The 26,631-nt window shown below is 47.6% G+C and overlaps 1 protein-coding gene across 1 annotated transcript in view; it reads left to right on the top strand.

Moving 5' to 3' along the window:
• Positions 1-3,241: 3,241 nt before the first annotated feature.
• Positions 3,242-26,631, top strand: part of Flvcr2 (FLVCR choline and putative heme transporter 2) — a 58,385-nt gene continuing 34,995 nt past the window's right edge. Inside the window, exon 1 of the mRNA XM_026401936.2 lies at positions 3,242-3,907. Coding sequence (XP_026257721.1) covers positions 3,242-3,907 — 666 coding nt within the window. The remainder of the gene's footprint in view (positions 3,908-26,631) is intronic.

The raw sequence follows: 26,631 nt of genomic DNA, 5'->3' as shown, positions 1-26,631 counted from the left end.
TTGGGGACTGAACCCAGGGGCACTCTACCACTAAGTTACATCCCAAGCCCTCTTTATTTATTTATGTTTTTTGAGACAGGATCTCACTCAGTTGCTGAGGCTGGCCTCAAACCTGTGATCCTCCCACCTCAGCCTCCTGAGTAGCTGAGATTACAAGTGTATGCCATCGTGCCCAGTTCTTCCTAATATCTATGTAGCTGTCTACCTTGTGGTGGGAACCAGCCAGGCATCTGCACAATTCTGGTGGCTGCTGGAATATCATCATCATTATTATTGAAAACAATTTATACACATTACCTTGTTTAATGCTCACAGCAACTCTATGAGACAGGTATTTTAAATCCTCATTTGATAGACTCAGAACTGAAGGATAAAGAGATTAAGTAACTTGCCCAAGATCCCAAAGCTAATAATGGTAGAACGGAGCTCCAAATCTGAGTAGACCTAACCCAGTGCTCATAGCAAATCCGATCCACTCCTCCACAAAAGCAACCCCAAATATTTCTTGAAGCCCAGGTTAGACCCTTGGGATTTGCCACCAGACTAAAGCACTGCTCTGGAAGAGTGCACAGAAGAGACTACATGGAAGGACAACCTGCCTTACTGTTCTAGTTTGTTCTGACACTCATTAGCTGTAGATTTCTAAGGAACACAGCCCCCCTCTCTGAGCCTCAGTTTCTCTATCTGTAAAAGTAGAGTTAAGAATCTATACTGCCCAGTGGCTTGGGAGGCTGAGGCAGGAGAATAGTGAGTTCAAAGCCAGCCTCAGCAACTTAGCGAGGCCCTAAGCAACTCAGTGAGACCCTGTCTCTAAATAAAATATTAAAAAGGGCTGGGGAGGTGGCTCAGAAGTTAAATGCCCTTGGGTTCAAATCACAGGTACCAAAAAAAAAAAAAAAAAAAAATAGAGCAGAGAGTGGTCTCAAGAGAACACAGGTTCTGTGCTCCCTGCAAAAAGATGGGAATACTAGAGGAATTCTGAGAAAACAGACTGTAAAATTAGCATAGAAATTCTTAGATGGGTATATATTTCCTCTTCAAATATCCCATTAGAGCTAAAGGCTCTATAATTTCTACCAAAAAGTGAAGGGGAGCCTCTCAGTAGGGAGTCTGAGGGCTTCACTAAAAAGAGTGAATCTCATTCTCATGGGAACCAGTGGTTCTAACGCACCAAGCCTGGCTCCAACTGGGCTGCAGATCTGGATGGCCTGTCCACCCTCGGGGATTCTGCTTTGGACTGTGGCCTGGGCACCCCTTATGTCCAGAGCCCTCTCCCAGGTGATTTTAATGTGCAAACCAAGTTGAAACCACTGCCCCAGAGCTTTAAATTATTCATGTTTGGCCTGAAGTTTTAAAAAAGAAAACAAGAATGAAGCCACAGCACCCAAGGGCTCTCAAACTTTAATGTTTGAACAAACAAATAACCTGGGGATCTGCTAAATTTCAGATTCTGATTCAGGAGGTCTGGGGTCCCCAGGAAGTCTCCCCTTCTAACAAGTTCCTGGGGATGCTCGCCACTGCCTACACACCCAACCTGAATACCTGGGTTATAGATTGAATGATTATGGACTTGAATGAGCATTATGGCTCTCCAGGGCAGATGGGACCTTACATAAGAAGTTATCTCACTTCTAAGAGCTTCAGTTTTCTTATCTGTAAAATGGGGGCTGGGGGTTTGGTTTGTGGTACAGTCTGTGTTCAGCACATACCGGGTTCAATTCCCAGCACCCAAAGGAGGAAAAAAAAAAGTCAAGCAATAATAATGACCTGTCATTGTGATGCTTAAATGAGATAATGCGTTACTGTTTAGCACAGTGTAACAAATACTAGCTTTTTGCTAGGATAGCCAAGACTCACAGAATACTCATCTGCCAGGAATTTTCTCAACACATTCCTGTATGAACTCATTCAAGCCTCAAGCAACACTTTCAGGTAGGCACTATTTCATCATCACTATTGTACAGATGAAGAAACTGAGGTGCAGAGGGGACGTACTTTATCTGCAGTTGCACACCTAGGAGTCGCTGAGTCAAGAGTCTGAGCCCAGGGACAATTGGGCCTCTATCACTGTCACTTGCCTTGGCTGAAATGGAGGAAGCCTGCAGGCCTGCACGTCCGGCCACGACTAAGTGAGGGTTTACTCTCTGGAATGGCATGGGACCGGCAGGTGGCAGCCTAGGGCTACTTGGGGGCAAAGACCGTTTCCAACACCACGCCCAGAGCCAGCGCCGAGCGACACAGTTCCCCACCGCCACCGTCCGCAGCTTCGTCGATCGACTTCGCCGACGTCGTGTCTCCCTACCACTCCAGGTCCCCGCGTTGGAGGTCGCAGAGACCCATCAGGACACAATAGCCCTACTTAAGTTCAAATATGAGTTGCCCCAGATAAGACCGTGTTCTCGGGAAAGCAACAAGAAAAGCGAGTTTTCTGCATCTCTCCTTTAATCCAGGAGCGCGGCCTCAAATGTCCCTTTACACTGAAGGCTCAGCCAGGGGTCGGGAGGGAGAAAGCTGGGTATCCGTCTTGGATTCCCCAGTGCACCGTGGGGACGGTGGGGACGCACGTCTCCGTGCGCGCGGGCTGGGCGTGCGGACTCGTCCCCAGACTCTTACCTCGGAAGAGCACAGGGGATCTTCTTGCGGGGATTCACTGGGAGGGGGACGAATGAATTTCAGAGGCTGTGCCGAGGGGTGGGAGTTAACCGGGCGGTTTCCATGGCGCCCGGGGCGTGGGGGAGGAATGCACCCCGCAAGTTGTGGCGAAACAACCGAGCTGCCCTGCGGGCCGGCTCGAGAAGACAGGGGACACCGGGTGGGAGGGAGTTAGCGGGGTGGGGGAAGCCGGGCGGAACGGGGGCGGGGCGGTCACGTGCGCCCAAGGGGGCGAGGCCCCGGGCCCCGGAGTGAACAGAGCCGGCGAAGTGGCTGTCCAAGGAGCAAACTTTTACTAGGACCAAGAACAACTGGAGGAGCCCAAGTCAGGAACAGCCAGGAGCGGGCTGACGCGTCTGAGGCCGGCCTGGGGACAGCAGCTGCCGCGGGTGGGGACCAAGATCCAAGAAAAAGTGAGAGCAGGAGTTTGGGGGTGAGTGCAAGGAGCACTATCCACTGCTTTTACACACCTCGGCTCTCCGTTTCTTGTGGTTCACGGTTGCACTCCTGAGCAAGTTTCCCATCAGCCATTATCCCACACGAGTGCCGGAGTCAGCACCTGTCCAGGGCTCCCGGGGAGGCTGTGGCCATGGTGAATGAAAATCCCAACCTGGAGGAGCTCAATGACCCCCCTGTGCTGGAGAAAGCTCTCCAGGCAGAACCCAGCGTCTCGGTCCATCCCATCGTCTCCATCCATCCCAGCGTCTCCATCCACCCCAGTACCTCGGCCCACCCCAGCAGTTCGGTGCACCCCAGTACCTCGGCGCAACCGGGTGGCTTGAACCACCCCAGTAGCTCATGTCAGGAACTCAGTGTGATCAAGTTGAGCAAGCGCCGTTGGGCTGTGGTGCTCGTGTTCAGCTGCTACTCCATGTGCAACGCCTTCCAGTGGATCCAATACAGCTCCATCAATAACATATTCATGCACTTCTACGGGGTTAGTGCCTTTGCCATCGACTGGCTGTCCATGTGCTACATGCTGACCTACATCCCTCTGCTCCTGCCCGTGGCCTGGCTGCTGGAGAAATTTGGTCTGCGCACCATCGCCCTCACTGGCTCAGCTCTCAACTGCCTGGGAGCCTGGGTGAAGCTGGGCAGCCTGAAGCCGCACCTCTTCCCGGTCACTGTGCTAGGCCAGGTCATCTGCTCCGTGGCCCAAGTCTTCATCCTGGGCATGCCCTCCCGCATCGCTTCAGTCTGGTTCGGGGCTAATGAGGTTTCAACAGCCTGCTCCGTGGCTGTGTTTGGCAATCAGGTGAGTGGATGGATCTTCAAAGGAGAGGGCATCTTTCCAAGGGGATTGAGTGTGTTAGTTTGTATCTAACTGGACCCAACCGTGCAGGAGGCTGTGATTTTCTGACCAAGGGGCCTTTATGACTCTGGGTGGTTTGGTTGTTGGATATGCCTGGCAGTGTGATGGGGTGATTGTGACTGTGGGTGACACTCTGCTTTGATGGTGTCACTCCTGAACCTGTGTCAGTTCACCAGTTTCCACCTGTGATTTCAGGAATGCTGCTCTTTCTCTCTGGCACAGGCCCTGGGCATCAGACTATTTGGGTGTCATAGAATTTGGCAGGAGTTTTTAGCTGGACCAACAAGCGTTCCTAGAGTGCGGCATCCTCTATGCTGCATAACTGCAGGACCATGGGGCGGGGGTTCTTGGCGCTTTTCTTACCTTCTTTTATACACAGCTGAAGCCAGGACAACAGGGACAATGCTTCATGCCAAACTCCTTCCCTGGTGTTTAGGGCCAAGTCCAGTACGATGAATTAGAAATCTTGCTCTGTATTTCCAAGAAGTCTCTTGGTATAAATAACTCATATCTTAATCATTTTTCTTTATTAAGATGAATTCCACTTTTGAAAAATGTCTTTATTTATTTTTATATGGTATTGGGGATCGAACCCAGGGCCTCACCTGTGCTAGGCAAATGTTCTACCTCTGAGCCACAACCCCAGCCCCTTAATCCTTTCTTCCTTCCTTCCTTCCTTTCTTCCTTTCTTTCTTTCTTTCTTTCTTCCTTCCTTTCTTCCTTTCTTCCTTTCTTCCTTTCTTTCTTTCTTTTGGGGGGAAGGGGAATTATTCCCAATCTTTCCATCTCAGGGCAGTTCTGATCCAGGGCATGCTATGAATCTGTCTTCTCCAAATATTTGAAGCAAATATTTCTGGGGTCCTTCTATAGCAGGACCACTGCCTCTAACTCTTGCTTCTTCCTAAGCACAGGCAGACCTGGCTGGTTGTTTAGCAAGTGACTTGTAACCCTCAGTTCTCATAGGCCTGTTTGCAACTACCTGTTGTCTCATTTAGAACAATGCAACCTTTCACTTAGAAAATTTTTCTTTGGGACAGAAGTTTTCTAAAAATTTCTCTAAAGACAAATCTCCATTCTGTTTCTCTTTAGCAGGAAGGTGAGTTGAATGCAATTTACAAAACCAGTGTGAGTTCTGCCACTCAGTAATAGCATAAACCATCAATGAAAGCAAACAGAGAGGCCACCTTTAGCCCAAAAACAAGCAAAAAAAAAAAAATCCTTTCCCCACTTTTCCCCTATGGGGTTGAATGTTTTGAAGATTTAATTGATTTAAGCCCTGAAGGGAAACAGATAGCTCTTTTATTTGGGGAAATTTAAAAGTAGGTATTGAGAATGACATTTACTGATCTCCTATCCTTAACGGCCATGTGACTGTGGATTTTAACATCCCACTTGCAGTCTTGATGGTGGGTTCAGCAGTCCTGGATTTTCTTTCATTGGGGGATAAAGTTAGGGGAAGAGAGATAGGAGCTTTCAACCTTCCAGAGAGTTAAGTCACCCTATCAGCAGCAGAATGGGAATAGCACAAGGTGACCACAGTCCCAAGCCTACTGTTTGGGAATGGCAGCGTTGCTAGCTGGGAGAAGCTCTCTCATTTGACCTGGCACCTTCTGTAGCAGAGATTCTAATACTTCTTCTGTCAACCAAAAATACAAAGTCCTGGGTTTTCACATTCCTTCTTGCACACCTGTGAAGGAACTCAATACGAGGTGTGCCTTTAAAATTTAATAGAAATAGTTACTCATTCCCTAGTCCACTCCCCACCCACAACAGGGTCAGGAAATGTTAAGAATTTCACATTTTAAAACACTCCGACAGGACGTCTTGTTTACATCATGCAAACATCTATTTAGTTTGTCCTTTTAGGCTGAATCCTCTGTGCTCAGTTGAGCATTGTGAAAACCCAAATTGTTTATGCCTTCTCACAGACAGATGAGTGTGTTTGTCTCTCTGTGGGCGGTTTCAGCCTTTTTCTAAGTAAACCACCTTCGAATGGGGGAGAAGTATTTGGACAGAGTACCTTGGGCTTTGCAACTTAGAAAAAAAGAGTTGTGTAAACAGATTCACAAGTCATTCCGCAGAATAGTTCTTTGTGGCCTGCAAACTTTGTTTTGACCCTGTTCATGCAGATCACCCTAACTCCTGTACCGTGTTCAACCTAAATTTATAAAAAGTCAGGGAGAGAGATTGTCCAAAGAGATTTATTTGGGGAAAGTATTTTGTGGGGAACAGTAGAGCACTGCCATGTCCATACCAAACTATGGAAATGTAGTTTGGGCATATGATAAACCATGGGCATATTCAATAAGATCGAGTGACAAGGAGGAGTTTTTAAAGATAAAAATGAAGATTACATCAGATAACAATAGTCCTTGGCCACAGTCATTAATAATAAGGAGTGGTATCAGTCTGAGGCTGAAGACGGTTGCTGGGCAGATGTCCTTGTAGAAATACTTTTTGTATAAGGTTGTGGTGGCTTCTGTGTAAGGTTGTAGTTCTGCAGAGTCTTTGGCATAGTTACCGTCTGGTAATCTTGCACAATAACCCTTCCTTCCTATCCTCCTGGCTTTATTTACTTTATTGTGTTAGGGCTGACACAAGTGACTCCATTTTGATTCCGACAACTTTCACATCCTGGTAATTCTGACCTAATGTTTCTTATGTATTCCACATGTGGATTCTATTAAATCCAACTTTCATTTATTTAAGTAGCATTTACCTAACATCTATCTTTTTCCAGATGCTGGGCAAGGGCTGTAAAGATAATCTCTGTCTCCACAGAATTTCTCTACCAGATTCAAAATTTATACCAGGCATCCAGAATCAGATTAAAATGACAACAGGCTGGGTACTCTGGCACATGTCTATAGTCTCAGAGCCTGGGGAGGCTGAGGCAGGAGGATCACAAGTTCATGGCCGACCTTAGCAACTTAATGAGACACTGTCTCAAAATTAAAAATAAAAAGAACTGGGGGGTTGTGCTAAAGCTGAACCCCCCTGGATTCAATCCCCAATACCAAAATATAAAATAATTTTTAAAAAAGTGAAAACAAAGTCATAATTGAAGATTTCTTTTCTGTTTTTTTTTTTCCTGAGATTTTTAGTATTTTCTTTGCCCATTTGCTATGGGAAAGGATGAAGAAGAGAAAAGAAAGCTAATAGCTATTAAACTTTTACAATATGCAAGGTTTTTAAAAAATCCCTTATTTAATCTTTTCAACAATTCTTTGATTGCTATATATAGTAGGAATGGGGATCCAAATGAGTGGAGTAACATTATCCCAGGGCCTGTAGCTATCAAGCAATAAAGGAGAGATTTGAACTTACCTCTACCTCCAAAATTCATGTGAGGAAGCCAGTGTTTTGTTTGTTTTTGCAGTGCTGAGTATCTAACCCAGGGCCTCACACATGCCAGGAAAAGGCTATACCACTGAGTTGTATCCCCAGGCCTCAGGAAGCCAATATTGAATCTTCATGTGGATAAAATATTGACATTAAGTGGTGGTATGTTGGGGGTCTAGCTCAGTGGTGGAACACTTGCCTAGCATGCCCAGGGTCCTGAGTTACATCCCCAGACCTAAAAAAAAAAAAAAAAAAAAAAAAAAAAATTTTAATTAAAAAAATTTAAATGTAAGATTCTGAATTTCTAATTTTGCCCCTTGAGTCTCAAGGATTGTCAGGGTGACACTTTCTAGCAGTTTTCTCCCAAATCTGAGGGCCTAACCCTTTGCCGTTTCTTTTACAGTCAGTGCTAAGGGGCTGATCTTGCCTCTTTTGACTTAGCACAGTGGCACTTCATAGTCAAGAGGGCGGGGTTGCAGTCTCTGGGAAGAAGCAGCTAGTGGACCCTTGATGCTCTGGGGCAGAGAGGGCAGGGGAGTCTCCAGACCTCAACTGAGGCGCCTCCTTTTTCTTGGTAGGCTCTGACCAGTTGTTCCCAGGTGGTAACAGCTTGACATATTTTAGCAACACTTGTAGCATTGTTTCAAGGGGAAATGATCTGTGTGGGGTTTTGAGTGACAGGCACACATTGTTGGTAACAGGGTTGAAAGGAAGCCCTGTGCTAGAGTCTTGAGAGCCTGGTGGCGCAGGACATGTAGGAGTTCCAGGAGATCTTCAAGGTCAGCTTCTGCCCAGAGGAGACGCCTGTAGCACAGAGGGGAAGAGACCTCCCCAAAGACCCTTGGGCAGCACAGCACAGTGCCACCCAGAGATAATCAGTTTGCTTTTGGAGGTAAAGAAAATATAGTGACATTTACAGAACCAATCTTATAGAAGCCACAGCTGATTATCTAAAATAGCACTGGTCATTAGAAATAGAGTGCCAGCCATACATGGAAGCTACATTAAAAATGTCAATGTAAAAAAAAAAAAAAAAGAACAAAGGAAATTAGTTTGAATGATCTATTTAACCCAATATATCCAAAATGTCATTTCACATGTCATCAATGTAATAAAATGACTAATGTGCTATTTTACATTTTTTGCATTACTAAATCTTTGGAAATTTACAGACTGGCCACCTTTCCTGGTAAGGGATGAGTGGACTGGCTCTGTAACCAGCTGGTCACTCAGGTCTGAAACAATCCTGGTATTTCAGAAGTGGAAATTAGCTTCTGGCAGATAAGGATGGGCGCCAGGCAGGTGCCTTCAGCCTGGAGGAAGTTGTGGTTGCTGGACTGGCTGGTCACATGGTAGCACCAAGAGACTGGGAAGTTCTGAGGTTGGCTCAGGAGCCACAGCCAAGAGGCAAGTGGAACAAGCTTAGTCTTGTTCCAAAATCACAGCCACTCGAGTGTGTTTCGTCCCAGGCTTCTCGTTCTTGAATCTCCCAATGTCAGAGGTCTTTCAGGGTCTTAGTGAAGTTTGGAGAAGTGAAAGCAAACTCTTGTTCCTGTCCGTTGGTTGTCATTGTGATGATGTTATGGGGCTGGGGCCTTCTGGGAAACTGAAGCGGTGCAGAGCCCCCCACCCCCACCCCCATTCTTGCAATCAAGTCAGAAAGATTTCGGACATGTTGCTCAGAGTCACCGGCATGAGTCTATTAAAAGGATAGGAAAAGGGACAAGGATAGGAAAAGGAGATACTCTCAAAGGGAGAGTGTGTCCTCTCAGAGAAATGAGGGACAGTGTGTCTCTCCTGCACTCCAGTTTTATTGGAGATCCCAGAGAAGTTTCCAGAGAGTCCTGCCCAGGTCCACCTCTTGACTTTTGACTAATGGCAAGATGACATCAGACTTTCAAGTCCCCACTACCATGACAACTCTAGGTCACTTGGCTCATGCCGACTGGTTCTAATTGGATTCTTTCTCATACATTCATGTAGATTTTATGGTTAGGAGGACTTGTCCTCATCTCCCTGAGTTCTGGGATCTGATCTGTGGATAGGATTGCCAGAGTCCCCCCGCCCCCTTTGCTCTTATTGGCATTATTTTGAGCCTGCATTTCTCTTGCAGGTAACAGGTAGTTTGCTGAGGAATGTGACATAGCCTATCCTCTTAAGCCAGGCAGGACTGCAGGGGAATTGCTTCTTGGTAAAGAAAACATGTGAGGGTCAGCACAGTGGGCCTGTGTGATATAATTCTTCCCTTCACTCATGTTCCCACCATTCACATCTGTCTGTCCTCTATCAAGGGCACTAAGGTACTTGCCCCCTTGACCAACTGCTTTCTGGACTCCCGGTATACATTGGACGACAGAAAGAGGGAGTGGCTGGGAGATCTGAACAAGCGGGGTGGTGACCAAAGGAAATGGGGTATGTTGGGGACCAGCCTCTCAAATGCTCATGGGAGTCATCCAGGTCTTGTAAGTTAAGTAAAGGTGACATGTGAGTATGGTGTGGTCCCAGCAAAGCTGAGAGCCTATGACCCATTCAGAGGCAGTGTCGCCTCAGCTCCTACCAATTATGAAAGACCTGGTGTTGGTACTTCTTTTTTTCTTTTTTCTTTTTATTTTTTTTTCCTTTAAAGAGAAACCAGAATCCAGATTTCTCGGTGAAATCTATAAATCATGATGAAACAGAAAAAACATAATATCATCTTAACTGTTCACAAGTGTGAGATTCAGTGGCATTAAATGTATTTACAGTATTGTACAACCATGGTCCCTGTCTGTACCTAAAATTTTTTTATCAGCCCCAATAAAAAAACTCTGTATTCCTTCCAGCCCCTGGGAGCCTCTTTTCTTTCTGCCTGCTCTAGGTGCCTCAAAAAAATGCAGTCATGTGAAACCTGTCTCTTTGTGTCTAGCTTAGGAAAATGTGTATAAAATGCTGGCAACTAATTCAGACATTATTATTCTTTAAAAATTATGTTCTATATATCTTTAAATGTGGGCCAGATGAAATTGCTGATATGCGATGTCTTTGGAGAGAAACGTGGAACTGAATTCTTGTTCTGCCTTTTCCTGCCTCAGAAGGCCCTCATCAAAAACGAGCAGGTAGAAACCAGCCCAGGGCTAGCAGCTCTGAGAGGAAATAGTCCTGTCCCTGACCGTGATTCGCCTCCCCTGGGGCTGGGTGAAAGTACAGCCCCCACCTGGGCCTCCTTGACTGACTCCCTAGGGCAGGAGCCCAGGTTCCTATATTTCCAAATAGCTCCCAGGGGACACTCGGGATCAGACACTTTTGTTTGAAACCAGTGGGAAGAAGATCAGCACAGGGGAAGGGACTCTGCTGCTTGGAGCCACAGCCTGGTTACGGCTGATTTATTATGTGCGTGCTGTACGCTGTGTCTGATGTCCAGGTGGAAATGGGAGCCTGAGCTACTCACCTTGGGATCAGGAGAGGTTGGCCTTAGCCTCTCCCGCTTGGCTGTGTGGCGGGCGATGCCTGTTAATCCCGTGGGGTCCAGTTTGAGTCTTCAGTTTGGATTCCAGGACACCTATTTCCTCCCTAATCCTATCCAGTCCATCTCTCATGACCTCCCATCCTTGTCTCTGGCTCCATAAATCTTGCCTTGAAGACACACTACTTGGGGACTAAGACTCCGTGATCCAGGGAGATGGTGGACTGGGAAACTCTGGGCTCTCCCCTCTCCCCCACCAGAAACATTAACTAAACAACCAGGAACTGGCTGATGGAACTTCATGATAGGAGTTCTAAAAATCAGAGATCTGCAGTAACCAAGCCCACCCCACGAGGAAAAAGAATTGTCTGGTAGAAGTTCAAAATTCTACTTCCCAGTGTCCCAGTCTCTCCCCCACACTGCGCTGCCCAGCTCCCAGTTCCCCTCCGCAAACTGGAGGGAGTCAAAAGACTGAATTTGCAACGTTTAAATCTGTTTTAATACAACAGCGTTTCTGTGCACTACAATGAACAAGCCAGTAAGGAAATTGAGAAAGCAATGCCATTCACCACAGCGTGGGGTGGGGGCGGGGAACAGCTTAGGAATAAACCAAGAAAGTGGGAAACTTGTGTGCTGAAAACTAGGAACCGTCAATGAAAGAAATTAAAGATGACACACAGAAATGGAAAGACATGCTGCATTCATCAATTTAGAAAACAGTTAAGATGTCAATACTACCCAATGTGGCATGATCTATGGATTCAATCCAATCCCTACCAAATTACCAATGACCCTTTTTGTAGAAACTGAAAATCCATCCTCAAGTTCATATTGGACCCAGAAACCAGTGTTTGAGATGAAACTAAATTCTCTACTTCACAAAAAAAAAAAAAGAAAGAAAAAAAAAATTTTTGAACTGGGGATTGAACTCAGGGTGCTTATCCGTTAAACCATAGCTCCAGCCCTTTTTGTTTTCTATTTTTAGATGGGATCTTAGTTGCTGAGGCTTACCTCCTGCCTCAGGCTCCCACGCCACTAGGTCACTAGGATTTCAGGCAAGTGCCACCTTGTCCATCTAATCAAGTTGTTGTAGTTATTATTTTGATGTGCTGGGGATGGAATCCAGGGCCTTGTGCCTATGAGGCAAACACTCGGTTGCTCAGGCAACCGAGTTATATTCCCAGCCCCCAATCAAGTTATTTTTGACAAAGCTGTCAGGTCCACTCGACTGGGGGAGAAGACAATCTTTTCAACAAACAATGCTGAGAAATCTGGATCTCCACATGCAAAAGAATGAAATCAGACCCTTTTACCACATTCAAAACTAACTCATATGGACCAAAGACTTAAACGCAAAAGTTAACACCATAGGGGCTGGGGATGTGGCTCAAGCGGTAGCGCGCTCGCCTGGCATGCGTGCGGCCCGGGTTCGATCCTCAGCACCACATACCAACAAAGATGTTGTGTCCGCCGAGAACTAAAAAATAAATATTAAAAAAAATACTCTCTCTCTCTCTCTCTCTCTCTCTCTCTCTCTCTCTTTAAAAAAAAAAAGTTAACACCATAAAATGTGTAGAAAAAAAATGGTGAAAACTATGACAATGAATTTGGACATGATTTCTTGGATATTAAAAGGAGAAAAACTGGACTATAACAAAATTGAACATTTTTATGTATCAAAGGACACCATCATCAGAATGAAAAGACGAGATAACAGGAGAAAACACTTGCAAACCATTTATTCGTTACCCAGCCAGGCCCTTTTGATTGCCACATAGCATGTCAATCATTTAAACAAAAATTAGAAAAGGGACAGTTGATTCATGAGATGATCAGACATGAGGAGGTTAGAGCCCAAGTCTCAAATCTACCTCCCCAACAATTGGGCTTAGGGTTATTTAAGAAGTAGGGTGGTCTGAGGCAGGGGAAAGGTAATTAGAGGGGAAGACGTACGTGATCAGTGATCTGCAAATGTGCAGTCAGGCCTCCTGTCCCTTCAGAGGACTCGTATTCCGAAAATGGCAACCTTAGCATGTGTCCAGGATGGAGTTTTGACTCTTATGTCAAAAGTCACCCATTGGACACGGTGTGCAGGCCACAGGGACGTGTCAGTGGTTTCAACCAGCCTGGGCTACCTCCAGGATCCTGAAGGGCAACCATGACCATGAGGACCCGTATGTCCGAGGAGTTCTCCAAACAACACTCATTGGAATTCATTGCTTAACCATGGGACCTCCGACATGGTGATGAAACAAGCCAAGCTGGAGGGTTTTGTAAGGAAAGGACTGAGTGAAGGAAATAAAGAGAGAAGTGATAGGAAAGTGAGGGACTGGGGGGATTTTGTGGTCAGGCCGTTGCTAGGGGGTTATCAGGGGAGGGTCTTTGTGGTGGACACTCTTTTATGTTGAACAAGCTGTTTCTCAAGGTTTCAGTCCCGGATAATGTTTCTCTTTCTTGTGTTACGATGGAGTGTTGCCAGGGGTTTAGACTGACTTGGAGCCACCGTGGGTGACCGTTGTAAGAGGAGGGATATGTTTAAAAATGTGTTGCCTGGGTCAAGTTCTCCCTAGCAGGTTTGTTCAGGCTGTCCCTGGGTTTTACATGTGATAAAAGGTTAATATCCAGAATTTAGGCAGAACTCCTATAGTTCAAAAACAAGCCCAAAGCCGAGTACGGTGGCACAAGCCTATAATCCCAGTGACTTGGGAGGCTGGGGCAGGAGGATCCCAAGTTCAAAGCCAGCCTCGGCAACTTAGTGAGGCCCTTAGTAACCCAGCGAGATCCTGTTTCAAAATAAAATATAAAAAAGGGGCTGGGATTGTGGCTTAGTGGCAGACTGCTTGCTTCACACATGTGAGGCACTAGGTTTGATCCTCAGCACCACATAAAAAAACAAAATAAAGATATTGTGTCCATTTAACTTAAATAAATAAATAGATAGATAAATAACAAAACATAAAAAGGGCTAGGGGGTGTGGCTTAGTGGTTAAGTGCCCCTGAGTTCAATCCTTGGTACAAAATAAATAAATAAATAAATAACCCTCAGTTTTTAAATGGATAAAGGTTCACACATACAATCCCAATGACTCCAGAGGATGGGGCTAGGAGTATTGCAAATTTGAGACTCCCTTCAGCAGCTTAGCAAGATCTTTCCTCAAAATAAAAAAAAATAAATAAAAAGGACTGGGGATATAATTCATCTGTAGAGTGTCCCGGGGTTCAATCCCCAGTACCACCACCAGGGGAAAAAAAGGCAAAGGACTTGAATAGATATTTCTCCAAAGAAGATAGATAAATGCATAGTAATTACAAGAAAAGATGCTCACTGTTAGGGAAATAGAAATCAGACCACAGTCAAGTACTATTTCATACCCATTAAAGCTGCTGTTATTTACCAAAAAAGGGGTTGGCAAGGATGTGAGGAAACCGGACCGCTCATGCATCACTGGTGGGAGTGTAGAATGCTTTCCGTATCAAGGCCACCGTGGAGGGCAGCAGGGCAGATCTTCGAAGCTCTTTAGAAGTTTAATAACTGGGGCTGGGGGGTATAGCTTGGTGGGAGAGCACTTAGCTAGCCTGTGTGGGCCCCTGGGTTTGATCCCAGCACCACACACACACACACACACACACACACACACACACACACCCACACAGAGTTAAATGACTATGACCCAGCAATGCTACTTCTGGGCATACGTACCCCAAAGAATTGAAAGCAGGAAGTTCAACAGATATCTGTAGACCTATGTTGATAGCAGCATTATTCACAATAGCTAAAAGGTGGAAGCAACCCAAGAGTCCATCCTTCCAACAGATGAATAGAAGAATGTGGTGTGTACACACAATTGAATATTATTTAGTCTTGAAAAGGAAGGAAATTCTTATATGTGCTACAATGTGGATGAACTTTGATAACATCATGTGAAGTAAAATAAGCCAGTCAGAAAAAAATACCATAGGGTTCTATTTACATGAGGTATTGCGGGGGCTTTTTTGTTGGTTTGTTTTTTCTTCAATCTGACATTCCACCAATTCTCCAGTTCTCTGGGTGCAGGCTGGGTGTCCTACAATTCAGTTCAATTCAACCCAGTTGACACTGACTCACTGGAGTGAGTTGAGGGCTCAATCTCACAAGACTTCTCCCACTTCAGACTTCTTTGCAAGTTCCAGGGACCATATTTCTGACTCTCCAGCTATAAATTGGGGCGCCCACAGGTTTGATTTGCTACAACAAGTCACAGAACTCAGGAGAAAATACTTGACTTATATTTACCAGTTTATTAGAAAGGATGCAACTCAGGAAAAGCCAGATGATGAGAGATGGTGGGGAAAGGAATGGGGAGAGGATGTGTGTGGAGTTTCTGTGCCGCACCCTGGTACAGTCAGCTCCTGGGACACGAGGTTTTATCCAGTTCAGGCTGGGGCGGGGGCGGGGCCAGAAGTTCTCACTTGCTAATCCCTGGGCCTCTTTCTTAAAGGTAATTCCCCCATCCCCAGGCTATCTAGGGGCTTTAATCCAAGTCACCTCAGTCCCACGAACTCAGGTCTCTTGGAAAAGGGTCTGTTCAGGAATAACAAGACATTCCTATCACTCAGGAAATTCCAAGGATTTTTGGAACACCATGCTAGGAATGGGGAAAAAGATCAAATAATATTTTTATTGTACTCCAACTTTGCAGTAGAATTAATAGAGACAGAGGGTAGGGTGAAGGCTGCTGAGGGCCAGGGGAAGAGGTGTTGTTTAATGAGTATCAAGTTTCAGTCTGAGGGAATCTGTATGTAGCAGAATGAAATTGAACCCCTATCTCTCACCCTGCACAACACTCAACTCAACGTGGATCAGGGACCTGGGCATTAGACCGGAGAGCCTGTGCTACTAGAAGAAAAGGTAGGCCCAACCTCACATCATGTTGGCTTGGGAACCAACTTCCTCCACGAGACTCTAAAAGCACAGGAAGCAAAATTAAGAATCAATAAATGGGACGGTATGAAACTAAAAAGCTTCTTTACAGCAAAGAAAATAATCAAGAACGTGAAGAGAGAGCCTACAGAATGGGAGAAAATTTGTTCCACCTGCACCTCAGAGTATTGATCTCCAAGATATAGAAATAACTCAAAAAGCTTAACACCAAAAACAAAACAAAACAAAACAAAACAAAAAAAAACAAAACCAAATAACCCAATTAATAAATGGACTAAAGAACTGAATAGACACTTCACAGAAGAAGAAATAACAATCAATCAACAAATATAGGAGAAAATGTTCAGCATCTCTAGCAATTAGAGAAATGCAAATCAAAACTACACTGAGATTCCATCTCACTCCAGTCAGAATGGCACTTATCAAGAATACAAGCAACAATAAGTGTTGGTGAGGATGTGGGGACAGGTTCACTCATACATTGCTGGTGGGACTGCAAATTGGTGCAGCCACTCTGGAAAGCAGTGTGGAGATTTCTCAGAAAACATGGAATGGAACCACCGTTTGACCCAGTTATCCCACTCCTTAGCATATGCAAAGGACTTAAAATCAGCACACCACAGTGATGCAGCCACACCAATGTTTTTAGCAGCTCAACTCACAACAGCTAAGCTATGGAACCAACCGAGGTGCCCTTCAACAGATTAATGGATATTTCAGTCAGTTTTTTCACTGCTGTGCTAAAGGACCCCTTCCAACAATTGTAGAGGAGGAAAAGTTTATTTGAGGACTCATGGTTTCAGAGGTCTTAGTCCAGAGAAGACCGGCTCCATTCCTTGGAGCTTGACGTGAGACAGAACATCATGGTGGAAGAGTGTGGCAGAGGGAAGCAGCTCACATCGTGGTGATCAGAAGGCAGAGACAGAGACACAGTCCACTTTTCCAGATACAAATATATACACCCAAACTACACCCTAAGTCCCCTTCTCCTCCAGCCACACCTTACCACTTCAGTTAATCCCATGAGGGATTGACTCACTGATAGGCTACAGCTATATAACCCTATCATTTCTCCTCCAAATCTACTTGTGTTGTCTCACAGGTGAGATTTTGGGGGACACCACATCTAAACCATAACAATGCATAAAGAAAACGCTGTTCATATACACAGTAGAATATTATTCAGCCATGGAAAAAGAATGACTTTATGACTTTTGCCACTAAATGGATGGAGACTATCATGCTAAGTGAAATAAGCCAATCCCAAAAAAACAAAGGTGAAATATTTTCTGTGATATGTGGATGCTAACAAGGTGGGGTCAGGGGTAGGGAAGAATAGATGTTCAGTGGATTAGACTGAAGGGATGAGAAGAGAAAAGACATGAAAAAAGAAAGAATCAGACATAACTTTCCTATGTTCATGTATGAATACATGACCAGTGTAACTCCACATCATGTACAACCACAAGAATGGGAAGTTAGACTCCATGTATGTAGGATATGTCAAAATATACTCTACTGTCATGTATATCTAAAAAGAACAATAAAAAAGTTTCAGTTTGGGGCAGGGGAGGTAGCTCACTTGGTAGAGTGCTTGCCTTGCATGCACAAGGTCCTGGGGTCAATCCCCAGGACTACAAAAAAAAAAAAAAAAGCTTCAGTTTGAGAAGATGAAAATAATTGTGGAGTTGGAGGTGATGGTTGCATAATGATGTGAATTTCAGCTACTGAAGATCCCAGTTAAGCTGGGTGCCTGTAGTTCCAGCAACTTGGGAGGCTGAGGCAGGAGGATGGAAAGTTTGAGATCAGCCTCAGGAATTTAGTGAGGAACTCAGAAAGAACCTGTGTCTAATTGAAAAATTAAAAGGGCTAGGGATGTAGCTCATGGTAGAGTACTCCTGGGTTCAATCCCCAGTTTTTTAAAAAAATGGTTTTGTAATGGTGGTTAAATATACACAGTATACAATTTTAATATTTTGGCCATTTAATATTTTTTTAACTGCTTAAAAAAATGGGAATTGAACCCAGGGACTCTACCACTGTGCTACACTCTCAGCCTTTTTATTTTTCATTTAGAGACAGGGTCTTGCTGAGTTGCTGAGGACCTCACTAAGATCCTGAGTCTGGCCTCTAACTTGGGATCCTCCTGCCTCAGCCTCCCAAATCTCTGGGAGTTTCTGGGACAAAAAAATAAATGAATAAAAATAAAAATGTCAGTTCCATACACACCCTCCTCCAGTTAAAGCCGGCCCCCCTCTTCCATCATCCACAGGAGCCTTCATGCTCTGAGGAATGCATTCCCTGCACCTGTGGACTCACTGACCTTTGGTTCCTGGCACCTATCTCATTTCCCTCTTTCTTATCTCTTCTCCAGTTCCCTCTTTCCCTCCTCCCCCTCCTCCTCTTACCAAGTGGGAAACTTACTGGAGGAGCAGGGTTTTAGGCATGACTGGTGTTTGCCTCCAGATGCAGGAATTAGCAGGCTTTCTCTTCCTGGAAGTTTTTAAGGTGAGCAGGCAGTTAACCGAGAGTTCAGGTCTTTGGAGGAAAGACTGGTCAGGTGTGCATGGCCTACTCCACGTCACTCAAGATCTTATTCTTCCACTGGAAGGAGCTGGTAACTCCATACAGTGTGGACTGCATATAATACCACCTTTATCTCTGCTGTGTGCCCCCAACTGTCGTTAAGTCTCTCGGCTTCTTTGGTAAAATGGACATCAAGCTGACTATGGCAGAAGGTGCTGGAGAGGGTTCAATGGGTCCGTTTATAAAGGGCAATTAGCTATTGGAGTTTATTAGATAAGAAATGTTAAATGAAGGACCCATGTTCTCACGTTCTCAGTAGTGTCATCAATAAAGGTCATTGCTTCTGTTGTCTGTGGGGGGGACCCAGATGAGCCCAGGTGTGAATGCAATGGGGTGGTGTGGGGGGCAAAAGACAAACAAGACAGCCTTCCTGAGGAGGCGAAGGTTGACCTGATTATGGATGAGCCAAGTGACCGGGAGCTGGTGGCCGAGCAGAGGGTGGGCCATTCCTGAAATTTCTTAACAGTACACTGTTCCCTTCCAGAGCTACTCAGACTACAAGCCGAGCAGGTTCTGGGAGATGGTACTGTTTTCCCAGAGGGTGGTGATGAGAGCTGTTTGTGATGAGATTTTAGGGGACCCTGGGCTGACACAGACACAGGGTCAGCCCCGTGCCTGCAGGGCAGACTGTAGGGTCAGGAACCCAGACTCTGCTCAAGGAAGGGGGCGCCAGGCTTATCAGGTGTACACAGCTGCTTTCCTCCGCCTGGTTCTTGATCTTTTTCCAGCAACGCCCCGCTAACAGGATGTCCTTCCCCTGACTTCCACTCCCCCACCACCGACATCAATGGGCTCCTGGGGACTGCAGGATGAAGGTTGGAGTCCGCGGGATTACAGGCATCAGAACGCAGCTTCTCACCCCCTCCCCCACAGCTCAAGGTGATGCCTTGCCAGAGCTGGGGGCAGATCGCTGCAGCCGGTGCCATGGTGCCATCTGCTTTTGCAGAAGACGGCGGGGCTGGATTTCACGTCTTCACCAACTTCCTGGGGATGAGTGTGTGTCCAAGCCTCTGGAGGGAGCAGCGTTTGCTCTGACTTCCATCCAACTCCTTCTTCAGAGAGGAGGTCAACACAAGTTCCTTTCAGTCCCAGAAACGGCTTTGGATGGGACATTTCTGTGGGGTCCTGTAGGAAGAGGTACAGAAGCAAGCAGAGGCGTTGCTTTTTGGCTTTCTCCCCTTTCCTGGAAATACCTGGTTTCTTCCTGCAAGAGATGGGATGGGCATGGCTGGATCTCCCTTCTGGCTCTAGAGGCTGCCGGCCACTATACACAAAAGCTATCTGCTGTGACCATCTTCCCTGAAATGTAAGGAATAGCCATGAGTCATTCATCGTGGAACAGGCCTGTTCCCCTGGGCTGTTTGTCCCGGGCAGTGGCTGCCCCTTGAGCAGTCCAGATCTCCTTCGACCTTTGTCCTGGGTGTTTACGAAGCCACCCATATGAGTGCCCTGGGGACCATTCTCTCCTGAGGAGCTTGATGGGAGCACAGGCCTCTCTTGCCTTCTCCCAGGCCTGAGTTACCTGGGAAAGCCACCAGCCGAGAAATGGCTCTTGAATTCCTTCTTTGGGGCCACGGACAGCAATTGTCTCTCAAGTGTGGTCCATGACTCCCCGGCATCAGAACCGCCTGGGAGTTCATTAAAACGCAGATTGTTAGGCACAAGGGCAGACCCAGAGAATCCCCTCTCCGGTAGGACCCAGGAATCTGTGTTTGGATTCTCCTCTAGGGACTCTGGTGTCACAGAAGTTGGGGTCTCCTGGTGTACAAGCCAGGGAAGCTGGACCAGGTCTGTCGGCAGCGATGTCTGTGGCCTCCAGCAGGACACCTGTCCTCTTTGGGCAGTACCTGGAATAGGAACAAGGTCAAGGGAGGCAGTGTGTGTGTGAAAGCTCCTGGGGCCACATCCGTGTCCGTCTCCCCGTCGCCCTGACTCCTGTTCCACAGGCTCCTCTCCAGCGTCAGCTTCCAGGGGTTCTCGGCCCGCAGGGCATCTCGCCTGCTCTCTCTGAGGTTCTGGTGAACAGCTGCTCCTCTCAGGTGTCCTAAGGTGGGAACACAAACAGACCTACCTGTCCACTCGTTCTGCAGGCGAGTTAGGGGTGGGGGCAGCATCACAGCTTCCAGACAGAGCCTGGCCCTGTAGGGCCTGATGAGGCCATGCCTGGCACTCAGGAGGGAAGGCGGCTGCCTGCAACAGGTGCATTTTCTCTACCTCCAGTGTCTCTTGCTTCAAGAGGCTGTATCTCCACCTTGTGGAAAGAAAATTCCAGAGCATTTTCTGTGACTTGATGTCCACCATGGCCCCGGAGGATGGGGGTCTGGGTAGAGGGAAGGACGGCTTGGCCCAGCGCTCTCAAGAATTAATCATCTTCACCTTTTATGTGTGGCCTGACCCCCTGGAGAACATCCCCTCTACCACCTTCTCAATTTCTAAAGCCTTTGAAGTGGGTCCTGGGAAGAGCTGCAGGTGGCCAAGCCCCTCCCTGTTGGGGCTGGCTGAGCTGGGAGCCCATGGGGCCTGGAAGACCCGGTTGGTTCTCTGGAGGCCCCCTTCCTGTCCTCCAGCTCCTCACCAGCCTCAAGCGTCTTGTGTGTTGCTGTCCTGTTCCCAGGAGACAGCCTCAGCCTTGGGTCTGTTTGGGTGGCCTTGGGACAGGTCCCTCAACAGCCTTCTTTTGTGGAGTAAGGAGGACCCTCCTGGCTTCCGTTTGATTCTCTCAAGGCTGTTGCGGAGGGAGAAAGGACGTGGTGTTCTCGGGGCCCAGATCGCTGGCTTCAGGAGGCACTTCATCCTCGACTCTCCCAGGGCTGCTCTCTGACTCACGGTCCAGAAAGAACTTTGATAAGAGGCACGTGGCAAATATGATATCTGTGTGTGATAACCGGACATTCCAGAGTCAGGTCAGGAGCAGCCCGTTCCTCAGACCCCGGATCCTCTGAAGGCTGAGACTTGTGTCTTCCTGGAATAGGCTGCTTCTGGGTGCCTTGTTGAAGCTCAGTAAGGTTCCCTGGGAAGGGAGCAGGGCTGGGCTGGGAGCCTCCGAAGTCTTGATACTGACCTTGACCCTGATTGACTCTTGGACTTCAGCCAGTTGCTTCAACTCTGGTATAAAGCAGAAATAGGGTCCTCCCAGGGCTCTCCTACCCCACCTGCCCATTGGGCCTCCTGCTGTTGATCTCACCAGAATAGCAGGCCGATGGGCAGGTGCCTTGAAAACCGTGAAGAATGGTGCATATCTTGACCTGTAGTGCCCTTTCTTGGACTGAAAAAAAAAGAGAGAGAGAATAAAAAAGACCTTGGACTTGCCCTTTGACAGGAACTAGCAGGGCTTCCCGCACACAAGTGTCCTGTCTATCTTGGATGGGTGCCACTCCGGCCACTGAGTGAGCAAGGCGCTCTGGTCTTTATCGTCCACTCCTTGCTCAGAATGCGCTCTGGCCATCCTGTTTGCAGGAGGCTCCCCCGGATCTCCTGTCCCCCAGCGCCCTCGCATCAGTAAAGGGAGGAGGCAGCACTTGATCCTTCTGAGCGTCGTCTGTAGTCCAGGAGTCCTGCAGAGCATTCTGGCTCTTTTGGATTCCAAGATGCTCACAGCTGGCTGTAGCAGGGCCATTTTTACATCTCTTTGTGCCTGGGACGGCCCCTCTCTACGGTGGAGGAAAATGGTTGAGGTGGCACCACACAGACCTGAGTCAGTCCCCACCAGCAGGAGGTGGGGCTGGGAGTGAGAAGTCCCAAGGGCTGAGGTTGGACCTGGTCTTAACAAGTTTTCTCTGAGCCCCTCACAGTGAGCAGGTGGCAGTGATCAGTGTCATGATGGCTGGGGTGGTGGTATGTGTGTGTGTGTGTGTGTGAGGGGTGGTGTGTGTGAGGGGTGGTGGTGTGTGTGAGGGGTGGTGTGTGTGAGGGGTGGTGTGTGTGTGTGTGTGTGTGTGTGAGGTGTGGTGTGTGTGAGGGGTGGTGGTGTGTGTGTGTGTGAGGGGTGGTGGTGTGTGTGAGGGGTGGTGTGTGTGAGGGGTGGTGGTGTGTGTGAGGGGTGGTGTGTGTGAGGGGTGGTGTGTGTGGTGGTGTGTGTGAGGGGTGGTGGTGTGTGTGAGGGGTGGTGGTGGTGTGTGTGAGGAGTGGTGTGTGTGAGGGGTGGTGTGTGTGAGGTGTGGTGGTGTGTGTGTGAGGGATGGTGTGTGTGAGGGGTGGTGTGTGTGTGTGTGTGTGAGGTGTGGTGTGTGTGAGGGGTGGTGGTGTGTGTGAGGTGTGGTGTGTGTGAGGGGTGGTGGTGTGTGTGAGGGGTGGTGGTGTGTGTGAGGGGTGGTGTGTGTGAGGGATGGTGTGTGTGAGGGGTGGTGTGTGTGAGGTGTGGTGTGTGTGAGGGGTGGTGTGTGTGAGGGGTGGTATGTGTGAGGTGTGGTGTGTGTGAGGTGTGGTGTGTGTGAGGGGTGGTGGTGTGTGTGAGGTGTGGTGTGTGTGAGGGGTGGTGTGTGTGAGGTGTGGTGTGTGTGAGGTGTGGTGTGTGTGAGGGGTGGTGTGTGTGAGGGATGGTGTGTGTGAGGGGTGGTGTGTGTGAGGGGTGGTGTGTGTGAGGGGTGGTGGTGTGTGTGAGGTGTGGTGTGTGTGAGGGATGGTGTGTGTGAGGGGTGGTGTGTGTGAGGGGTGGTGTGTGTGAGGGGTGGTGTGTGTGAGGGGTGGTGTGTGTGAGGGATGGTGTGTGTGAGGTGTGGTGGTGTGTGTGTGAGGGATGGTGTGTGTGAGGTGTGGTGTGTGTGAGGGGTGGTGTGTGTGAGAGGTGGTGTGTGTGAGGTGTGGTGTGTGTGAGGGGTGGTGTGTGTGAGGTGTGGTGTGTGTGAGGGATGGTGTGTGTGAGGAGTGGTGTGTGTGAGGGGTGGTGTGTGTGAGGGATGGTGTGTGTGAGGGGTGGTGGTGTGTGTGAGGTGTGGTGTGTGTGAGGGATGGTGTGTGTGAGGGGTGGTGTGTGTGAGGTGTGGTGTGTGTGAGGGGTGGTGGTGTGTGTGTGAGGTGTGGTGTGTGTGAGGGGTGGGGTGTGAGTGAGGGATGGTAGTGTGTGTGTGTGTGTGTGTGTGTGTGTGTGTGTGTGTGTTCCGACAGCCCCAGTGAAAATGTCGGAGCTCTTTTGAAGATGTTGCGTTTTCTCCTCGGCAGGAGTCTCTCTCAGGGGTTCCTCTCTCTCCCTTATCTGCCCTAGGTTTCGCTGGCCTGGGCTTCCATGCTCGCTCACTAAACATCCATGGGCGCTGTTAGAGTCCCCGATCCTGGACCTGGTCTCTGTCCCTCACAGACAACACCCCAGGCCCTTGGCCGACCATTCTTGGCCACCGCTCCATCCTCCCTTTGAATCCCATTTGTCTTGTGTTGCTTCCCTGTGTCACCCTAACAGACGGCACACAGCATGACCAATGAGACCATTGAGCAAAGGCCCTTTGCCCTTGGCCTGTTATGTTTTTTTTTGGTGGGGGGAGAGGGTGGGTGCCAGGGTTTAAACCCAGGGATGCTGAACCACTGAGCCACATCCCCAGCCCTTCTTGTTTTTTATTTTGAGACAGGGTCTCACTAGGTTGCTTACAACCTCACTAAATTCCTGAGGCAGCCTTCCAACCTGCAATCCTCCTGCCTCAGCCTCCCAAGTTGCTGGAATTAGAGGTATGCACCACTGCACCCGGCTACTTCATTCATTGAACAGATGCTGAGCACCTACTGCATGCCAAGCAGTCTGAGCATTGGAGATCCAACCATGAGTGAGGAAGGGAAGGCTCCTGCTCTCAGGCTGGCATTTAAGAGAAGAGATTGAACCCTAAGGTCGTCACTCAGAGTGTCAGCAGTGGTGGAAATGCCAGGCAAAGTAGGAGGAGAGGGGACCTCAGAGGAGGGCACAGGGACATGTTTTTGTGTAAGGAGGTCCCTGGAGGACTCCTTAAATAACAAGAAGCTGTGCTCCTGGGTAGTATTGGATTTGGATGACTAATATTTTTCTAGGTTTCATTTTCTCTCCAGATTTCTCTCTCTGCAGTCATGAAGCAGGGTTAGTTCAACTTACGAAGTCAGTTTCTTGGGGAAAAGCCACATGGGAGCCACCCAATCTATATCTGGAGGTGCGCCTTCAAATAGGAGGAACTGGGGCCAGGCAGGGTGCCACTCGCCTGTGATCCCAGCAGCTCCAGGGGCCGAGGCAGGAGGATCGTGGGTTCAGAGTCACAACTGAACAACTTCAGCAATTTAGCAACTTGGTGAGACCCTGACTCTAAAAAATATAAAAAAAGGTTGGGGATGTGCCGTAGTGGTTAAGTAAGTGCTCCTGTTCAATCCTTAGTACAAAAGAAAAAAGAGGAACTGGGTCTCATTCAAGGCGTTTCATGAAGCAACAGCTCTGAGGTTCACCACTGGAAATCAGAATAGGAGGGCTTTTGCCAAGAAAGCCTAGCTAGACTTAGAGAACTCTGAGGATTCGCAATTTTGACTGTCACAGGACTGCATTGCAGACAAAAGAGGCGGTTCTCCCTTGGGCTGGTGTATCTCAGGGCAGAGGGTGGTGGTGTTGAGCAGGATCTGTCCCTGGGCTGGGCAGTGAGGTTGGTGTCTGGGAAACGTCACAGCGTTTGAATGGGGCCTCTCATGTTGCCTACTTCAGATGTGAAAGACGTGGGGGGAGATTGACACGATGCGACCCCCAGCTTCCTGGGTGGTTCAAAGACTCACTCATATTTCCTCTGAGTTGTGGGAAAGGTCTGTGAACCTGTGGCCAGGGGCTGTCAGCATGGTCAGCTAGAAGGACCTTTGAGTGTTGAAAACCACAGTGATTTGTGATCTTGGTGAAAGAGGAGGACAGGAGGTTTCACTGCTGCTCTGTGGAGACCTAGACTTTGTGGAGTCCCCCACGAGAACAGTTCTAACCCTTAAAAGGAGGGATGTGTGCTTCAGGAAACTCCAGAGTTAGAGATGATTGAACGCAGGCGTAAATGTCAGGGTCAGGCCCTCTAGTATTGCTTCCTTGTGTGCATACCTATAATCCTAGCACTTTGGGAGGCTGAGGCAGGAGGATCGTGAGTTTAAACCCAGCCTCAGCAAAAGTGAGGCCCTAAGAAATTCAGTGATACCCTGTCTCTAAATAAAATCCAAAAAAAAAGGGCTGGGGATGTGGCTCCGTGGTCGAGTGCCACTGAGTTCAATCCCTAGTATGTCCCCAAAAAATCAGGGTCAGTGAAAAATAAACGAATAAAATTAATAAATAAAGCTAATAAAGAAAATAAACCCCTTTTGTAAATTTCACTTTTTAATCAGGAAAGTTTCCCTGTAGAACTCAGACCCTGTCCCCTAAACTTAGCATCTTCTCTGTTTACAGCGCAGGGTATCTGCTCTTCAGCTACTTTGCATCCCCAAAGATGAGGAGGAGACCCAGCACCAAGGCTGTAGGTCAACATCAAGGTATAAGTGTGGTGAGAGTGAGCTCTTGCATCTGTTGTCTCCTTCCTTATTTTTTATTCGGATGCTTAGGATGCAGTAGTTAAATATTGAATGTAGGTACAAGGGTGGGAAGTTGATCAGCCCATATTCCCATGACCTCCATGTCTAATCTTGGGGAGCCCCAACTGTGGGGTCTTCTTATGTCAGGGCTTCTATGGGTCATTTCATCTCTCATCTGCTTTCTTTTGCTGGTGAACTCTTGCAGTGCAGCATTCTGGGAGCAGGAGCTACTCCTGCTAAATAGGAGACTGGAAATACTTAGGTTTGCACCTTTCCAAAGTCATTTCTTTATTAGGAAAATATTTTCTGAGTGCTTTCTCTGTTCTTGGTATTGTGCTGGATGTGGTATGGGAAGAGGTCACACAAGGGAATGTTAATCAAGGTGCAAACAGATTAGTTGGAGAGAGGACACCCCACACAAAAAGAAATAAAACCAAGGTAAGCACCCCATAAGAACAAGAATCCCATACAGTCTGTCCACATGGAAAACAAACCAGATGAGGGCTGGAGATCCCTCTCACCACGGCTTCTGCCGACAGCTAGATTTAGGGGGCCACTTGACCTACAGAATCTTACAGGCTTACAGAGATTGTAAGCCTGGAGGGATGTCAGACTTGTGGTGGTGGTGGTGGTGGTTTGGTGCTGGGGATTGAACCCAGGGGTCCTCTACCACTGAGCCACATCCCAAGCCCTTTTTATTTTTTATTCTGAGACAGGGTCTTGCTAAGTTGCTGAGGGTTTTGTTAAAGTGCTGAGGCTGGCCTCAAATTTGTAATCCTCCTGCCTCTGCCTCTGAGTAGCGGGAATTGCAGGAAAATTCTACCACATTCCACCGCAACTAGCTGGAATGCCAGTTTTTTTGAGGGTATCTCTCTTCTGTGGCATTCACCATCAAGGACTTTG

Source organism: Urocitellus parryii, chromosome 6 (genome assembly GCF_045843805.1).
Source record: "Urocitellus parryii isolate mUroPar1 chromosome 6, mUroPar1.hap1, whole genome shotgun sequence".
Taxonomy (NCBI): Eukaryota; Metazoa; Chordata; class Mammalia; order Rodentia; family Sciuridae; genus Urocitellus; species Urocitellus parryii.
This window is presented reverse-complemented; position numbering and strand designations above follow the sequence as displayed.